Source organism: Miniopterus natalensis, chromosome 19 (assembly GCF_054644295.1).
Source record: "Miniopterus natalensis isolate mMinNat1 chromosome 19, mMinNat1.hap1, whole genome shotgun sequence".
NCBI lineage: Eukaryota > Metazoa > Chordata > Mammalia > Chiroptera > Miniopteridae > Miniopterus > Miniopterus natalensis.
The window spans coordinates 7,587,982-7,595,792 of NC_142099.1; the positions used below are offsets into that span (position 1 = coordinate 7,587,982).

Below are 7,811 nucleotides of genomic sequence, written 5' to 3' on the forward strand. Positions count from 1 at the left end.
TAGGCTTAGAATAAATAAATCTTCAAGTTACATAACCAACAAAAGATCTTGGAACTTTTTGGAACTTATTAAGAATTCCTGTACATTAAAACAAAAAACATAATCAAGCTAAAGAAAAATAGAAGACACAGGAACAAGTAATTCACAACAGCAGCAACATAAACTGCATATAATAAGCATTCAAAAAGTGTTATTCATTAGTACCACATAATTCATGCTATTTACCCATCATTAAAGCACAGACTTTAAATATTTTTCTAAAAATGATGTATTTATGTTCATTCATCCTTGTTTTTTTTTTCTCCACTTCCCCTTGGGACCAATGTCCATTCTAGAAGGAGGACAGAAATAAAGGTAGTTTGTGGCCAAAGAAGAGACATAGGCTAATGTATCCAATACTATGAGCCCAACCTCCACACTTGACCTCAGGAAAGTAAAATGATATAACTCAGTCAACCAGTCTTAATATGGGGGAGGGGGAGGATTAGATTTACAAAAGGTCAACCAGTTACTACTTTTTTCACCTTCACATTCTTTGGAGAACAAGCTCTTTATGAACTGTGATGGGTAACCCAAAATGAAGGACTATAAATGTATGAATCTACAATCTTCTACTATTCCATGGTCTGACATTCCTCCCAATGACTCTATATTATCATTGTCTGACTGTCTCTTTAAGGGAGTAGCTCTCAAACTTTAGTCTCAGGATCCCTCTTACACTCATAATTATAGAGATTCTCAAAGAGCTTTTACTTAGATGGATTTTATTCATCAATGTGTAGTATTAGAAATAAAGAATTTTTAATCTTATTATTTTAATTTGTTAGTAATTAATAATTTTTATTGAAATTAAGTATTTTATTAACTTATTTAAAAATAAACTCATTACCGGCTTAAATAACATTACCAGAAATAACTATATTTTCCAAAACAAAAAGTTTTAGTAAAGAGTGAGGCTTTTTAAATTTTTAAATCTCTTTAATGTCTGGTTTAATAGAAGATGACAATACATGCTTTTGCACTGAATCTGTTGTGATGAGTTTTTATTTGAGGAATATGAAGAAAACCTGGCCTCATACAGCTATGTATTTAATAAAAGGGAAGAGAGCCCTGGCAGTGTGGCCCAGTTGGCTGGGCATCGTCCTGAGCACCAAAAGGTTGCTGGTTCAGTTCCTGGTCAGGGCACATGCCCGTGTTGTGGGCTCCATCCCCAGTAGGGGCCGTGCAGGAGGCAGCTGATGGATGTTTCTCTCTCTCCCTCCCTCCCTCCTTCTGTCTCTCTAAATCAATAAAGAAAAAAAAAAGAAAAACAATCAGAAAAAGCCTTTCTCAGGAGGCAACATGTGAAGTGAGGAGCCATTCACTCAAGACCACTGGTTCTCAAACTTAGTGTGCATCAAAATCACCTGGAGGACTTGTTAAAACAGACTGCTGCTTAGGTGGTCTATAGTGGGCACAAATATCTGCATTCCTAACAAGCTCACAGATGCTGCTGCTGCTAGTCCAGAAGCCACACTTGGAGGGCTATCGGATCAGGGAACAGCTCAAGGGTGTGAATAACTTTGGTGTATTAGAGGAACAGAAAAAAGGTGAGGAGGGAGGGTAATGTACTTGTCATCACTTCAGAACCACTTAAGACGGTGAATTAAACTACCACCTATGGCTCCTCAGACCAGAGATGGAATCACAGGTTGTTGAATCCTTGCATCTGCAAAGCATTTCAGTTTATAAAAGTATTTTCACTTTTGTTTTTTAAAGATGGAGGAACCTGGAAACTATTTTTTTTATTGATTGATTTTTTTAGAGAGAGAGGAAGGGATAGGGATAGAGAGATAGAAACATCGATGGGAGAGGATGAGAGAGAAACATCATCGATCGTCTACCTCCTGCACGCCCCCTACAGAGGATCGAGGCTGAAACTCGGGCATGTGCCCCAACCGGGAATCGAACCATGAGCTCTTGGTTCCTGGGTCGACACTCAACCACACCTGCCAGGCACATTTTCACATTTATTATTTAATTTGACTCAGTGAGATATAAGTGAAGGACTACTAGCTACATTTTAGAGATAAACTGAAGGACAAAAACATTATGAACCTAAGGGAACCAGAAAACAAGTGGCAGAACTTTGTTGCCTGACTCCAAACCCAGTGTTCCTTCTAGAACAGCATGCTCAGTTTTTTAAAGAGCAAAGCAAAAGATAAATACAAGAGTTAATACTAACAAATTATTTTCTAGACTCCATGCCCAAAAACATGGTGGCTTCCAGACTTCATCTGTCATACATACTGGTTAGAAAGCAACATTTCCTTAAGATAATAGTATTTAGTCCCATCTACTTAGTCCAAAAAGAGAGGGTGGAGAAATGAAGAGGGAACTTACGGACTATTGTTCTTTTGCCCGCATAAATATCAGAGAGCCAACTGCATTACCTCAGCCCCTTAGCCACAGCAGTCAAACACAGTTTTCATCCTGTGCTCCCTCTAAATCTCCCGCCTAACCCAGGTTCCCACAAGAGCACTGAATCCCATGTCTTACTACACTCATGAGGCCATGAGCAGTTACTTATACATCCATTATCCACCTTCTATACATCCATTACCATTCAGTATCTTCTCCATCGATCAAACCGTTATTCTTAACATTCTTACCTGTATGTGTCTCAATACTTCAAACCCAAAACAACCAAAATTGAAATTATATCCTCCCTCCAACACACACACACCCCGCTAGGTGCCCAAGCTCTTTTTTTTTTTTAATATGTTTTTATTGATTTTACAGAGAGAAAGGAAGGGGGGGGAGAAACATCAACTGGCTGCCTCCTGTGTACCCCATACCGAGGATCGAGCCCAAAACCCGGGGCATGTGCCCCAACAGAGAATTGAACCGGCACCCTCTTGGTGCATTAGATAATGCTCACCCGAGCCACAGTGGCCAGGGCCTGAATTCTTTTATTTGCATTAATAGCACTGCCACCCATCAAACAAGAAATCTGGAACTCTCAATGCTCCCATCTCCATTCCCATGGCTACTTACAATTAGTTACTACTAATAATAAAACTAGCTGCCACTTCATTAATAATTACCATGTGCTAGTCACTGTACACACTTCGTACTATCAATAACCCCATGAGGTAGGTAATTTTGTCCTTGTTTCACAAATGAGAAAACTTAGGCTAAGAAGAATGAATCTGTCCAAGTCACAAGTAGGAAGTGAGAAAGTAAACATTCAAACTCAAACATATCTCCCAAAGTCCATACCTTTCCATAGCAAAATGCTTCCTTCTTTAATAATGTACCTGATGTCAGTCCTTTACTACCCATCCCAAATGCTAATTTCTCACCTAGATTACTTCCAAGATTCTCCTAATTGGTGCTGCCTCCAGCCTTGCCTCCCCTTACCCTTCAATGTGCCAAATAATCTTTCTGGATCACAGATATGATCCTTTTACCCAATTTACATTAAAGTCCTTCAGGAACTCTAATCTACCACGGAAAGATGCACCCTACAGGCTGAATCCCAAACCCCTAAGTACAGGTCCACAATCCCTTACCTGCAGCTCCAAAACTCAAAAGCTTTGTAAAATTTTAAATGTTTTTGATAAATCTGCAACAAAACCCACCCTGAATTGTGGAAGGCTATTTATTGCCTATCCTATTAGTGTGATATTCGTATGTTTTACCATAGAAATATTAATGTGTTGTTAACCCAGACCCCGTTGGAGTATGAGAGACCTTACCAGGAAGAAGGAATTTTTCCAAACTATTCTGAAGTCTAAAGCACACCTGGACCCATGGGCTTCAGGTAAGGGACTGCAGACAGACCCCTTACTTATTCAGCCCATGAATCCAAGCCAATTTCCACCCATCACCTTAAACATCCCTTAACTGCAGGGATGTGTAAGATGCTCTGTGAGCTACTCATCTTTCAAGAAACCTGCTCAAGGTTGTTTTTTTCAGTGATGTTTCCCTAACATTCTGTAGATTGTGCCACAACCACTGCAGCAAGTAACCCACCTCTACTGCTATACGTTTTCTATTTGTTTCCCGTTAGACTGGGAGAGAGCTCCTCACTGAGTATTTTATTCAATCCTACAGTGCCCGGAACACTAGGGGCTCATTAATGTACAATGAACTGAAATTCATGCCCGGCTCTCCCTAATTCCCAATTCCCTTCAAAGTTCATTTCTCCTTCACCCCAAAACCTTAGTATTTTTCCCTAACCATGCAGGCCTCTCACAGCTATTTTCGTTGCCAGAGTTTCTCCTTCCCAATGTCATCTTAAAATTACTTTCTACCAGATGCCTTCTCTTAACCCCAAACTCTCCGACGTCCTGTATCCTCTATTTAGTCCCTAGTCCTTTCCCTTAGTCTTGAACAGGTCAAGTCCTCTCCCACTAGGACAATTCATCCTCAAACCCTCATCTCTTACCTGCTCCCTCAACACCTCTCCCGGCGCCGGGCCTTGCCTCCCGAAACGCTTCGCACCAGCCTTTCCCAGACCCCCTCTTCTCTCCCTGTCCGGTTCCACCAGCTCCCCAACCTGCGCCTGGCCCCTATCCGCACCTCGCAAACCTCCCCAGGAGCGGTGTCCCCTCCCCCAGCCTCCCGCAGCGGGCGCCCCTCCCTCCGCCTCCCCGCAGCTCCGGCGGTCCAGCTCCTCTGGATGTGGAAACTGTTCCGGGGGCCGCGTCTTTCACCCCAGAACCCCCAGGACCGCGCCGCCCGGAGCAGCCCCGGGCCCGAGCATGCCCTCGTCGGCCCCGCGAACCCCCTTCAGGCCAGCCCCCAGGCAGGGCCTCCCGCTCACCTTGCTGGATGTCGCCGTTGCTGCCCCCCGGGATGGGCACGTTGAGCTGGCGCTCCGGCTCGGGCAGGCAGCGCAGGCAGAAGGAGTGCAGACAGGGCAGCAGCTTGGGCTCCGCCTCACGCCGGCTCTGCAGGCTCTGCTGACACACGGCGCAGGTGTCCAGGAGCGAGGCTGGCGGTCCTAGAGGCGGCCCCGCCGAGGGACCCGGGGCGGGAGCCGATGCAGGAGCTGGGGCCGGCGTCGATACCGCGCCCCCGGGAACTCCAGGGCCCACTGAGGCTGCAGGGGCTGAGGCAGCCGGGGCCGAGCCGGAGGAGGCCGCGGCCACCCCCCCGTCGTCGGGCCCGGCCGCGCCGCTCTCCGCGTCGGCCCTGCCGCCTTCCTCCTCCTCCTCCTCCACCAGCACCGCGGCGAGAGGCGGCTCCGCCTCCTGCGCCGCGGGCCCGACGGCCCCGGCAGTTACCGGCGCGCTGCCGCTGCCCCCGCCGCCGCTCTCAGCTTCGCCGCCGCCTTTGTTTTCCGCCATGTTTTCCTCTTTGAACCCGCCGGACCGCCCCGCGCCGCCCGCCGCCCGCGCCGCCGCCGCCCCCAGCCCCAGCCGCAGCCGCAGCGAGAGCGGCCGCCGAGAGCGAGCGAGCGAACGAACCGACGAGAGCGCGCGCGCACGCGGCGCCCCGGCCCTCGCGTCGCGGGGTTGCAGGGGGGCGGGCGCGGCGCGCGCACGTACGCAGGACGTCGGCCAGGGAGGCGGGAACTCGGGGCGCGGGCGCGGGCGCGGGGCCGTCCTCGCCGCCCCTCCCCGGCCGGGGGCCCGCGCCCGGCGTCCGCGCCGCCGCGACTCGGCTGGCTTTCGGAGCCGGCGGCGGCGGGCGCCGCGCGGCCTGTGGCGGGGGGTGGGTAAGAGCTCGGGCGCGGGGTGGCGCGGGGAGCGGAGTGGGGAAGGCTGCGGGGGGAGGCCGGGCTGCTTCCTGCAGAGCGAGCGTCTCCCGGGCGACGCCGTCCCCAGAGGCGGGCGCGTCTCCGCCGAGACTTGCTCGGTGGGACCTGGGGCCTCCCGGCTCCGAGGCGCGGACTCCCGGGGTCTGTGCCTCACCGGCCGCGTTCCTTCGGGTGCTTGGGCCTCGGGAGAGCGGTAAAGGGGCTTTTTTTTATTTTATGTTTTTAACGGGAGGCCTGCCAGGAATAGGCTGAGAAGAGCCGGCGAGGGACACACTCTAACAGCTGTGTGTCGCTTCTTCAGGCGGCTGATTCTCGGACGTGGCTTCGTATCAGAAAACCAATCAACTGAGGGCTCTTTCAAAGCCGAGATAGGAAGACCACACCCCAGACCTGCGTCAGGAAGTGGGGGAGAGGCTGAAGGATGTCGAAAAGGCGCCCCGGCCGCTTGCGATGTGCTTCGGCTCGGGGAGGCGCCGGGCGCGCCGGGCGGCAGCGGCCTGACACTGCGGGTAACAAGCTTTCAGGAAGGGTGGTCTTTCTGTGAGAACAAGTGCTTTGGGGGCTTTTTATGCACCGTAACGGTTGTTTTAATGTTAGGATCCTGAAGTGTTTCTATTCTCTGAGCTGAGATAAATCCTTAAAGGAAGGCACTAGAAAACGTTTTTGATTTATTTTTTTCAAAAATATTGACCTCTACTGTGTATTGAGTAGTAGTGTTTTAGAGACTCTAGGATTAGAGACGGCAGAGCGCGAAAGAGGTCCTTGCCTTCAAGGAGTTTGCAATCTATGGAGGAAAAAGAGTGAAGAAATAAAATGGAGTCACAGTAGTCAAGCTGCTAAGTTACTAAAATCAAGTAGGTTGAGGAATGAGGAAACGGTTCTATTCTTGTTTTAACTAGCCTAGGAACTTAAACTTTTGGACTTTCCAGTCCTGCAGCCATGCTTGGACATACATTAGACCTCCAGGTAACCCTCTTGTTACCCCCTGAAGGACTCACCAATTGGGACCACCTGACATCTGACCGATAACCGTCCTGGAACAATCTTAGGGCTAAGAATGAAGCCCTAATTAGACTCAAGAATGTATTTCTTACTATAAGAACTCAACTTTTCTTCTTCGGAACACTTCTGGGGTTTTGCCTAGTTGTGTTTCCAGTTTGCAAACCTTGAGATCCTTGAATAAATCTATCATTTATTTCTAGCCAAAGCCTCCAAACTCTTTTTGAGTTCTTTAAACATTAATGGAGGAAGACTGAAAATAAATGTATGCCAGGGAGCAATAAGTGCTATGGGGGGAAAAATAAGCAGAGTAAAAGAGATTAGAGATGATGGGGGGAAGCCTCCGTTGATAGGTGAACGAGCCTGTGGCTCTCTTGCAGAAGAGTGTTCCAGCCAGCGGAACAAACAGTAAGTACTAAGGTCCTGAGGCAGACAGATTCTTAGCTTGTTAGAGGAACAGCAGGGAGTGAGTGAGTACAGCTGGAGCGGCTTGAAGAAGGGAAAGAGAAGCAGAATGTGAGATAAGTAAGGGGAATCTATCCAGTGGGAAAGTAAACACTAAAGTGGTTTAACATCACCATTTTAAAAGTGCATAAAAAAAAAAAGTTATGTTCTGTTAAATATTCAACATGAAAAGTACAGTGTTATTGGGAATGTTTTAATGAGATGAGTGGAAGTTTGAATTTTATTTTTTTCCCCCAACTGGTTTACCTGGTAGACCTGGATGTAAAACAACATTATTAAGAAGAGACAGGTTATAGACAGAATCACTGCATCCAAAAACTACATACAGTCTGGCTCAGGTGGCTCAGCGGTTGAGCATCTACCTAGGATCCAGGAGATCCCAGTTTGATTCCCCGCCAGGGCGCATGCCTGGGTTTCAGGCTCCATGCCCAGCAGGGGGCATGCAGGAGGCAGCCGGTCAATGACTCATCATTGATGTTTCTCTCTCTCCCTCTCCCTTCCTCTCTCTGAAATCAATAAAAACATGAAAACAAACGAAATGTGTTCCTCAGTTACAAATATGGAAAGAGAAAACCAGAATGAACGCTGCAATGCTGGG

General features: G+C 48.2%; 1 protein-coding gene across 2 annotated transcripts in view; it reads right to left on the reverse strand.

Annotated features, from left to right (window-relative positions):
* TRIM33 (tripartite motif containing 33) overlaps positions 1 to 5,336 on the reverse strand; it is a 51,711-nt gene extending 46,375 nt beyond the window's left edge. For both annotated transcript variants that reach the window (XM_087827656.1, XM_016223289.2), the window contains exon 1: positions 4,811 to 5,336. In XM_087827656.1, the coding sequence (XP_087683782.1) occupies positions 4,811 to 5,336 (526 nt within the window). The remainder of the gene's footprint in view (positions 1 to 4,810) is intronic.
* Between the last annotated feature and the right edge of the window lie 2,475 nt (positions 5,337 to 7,811).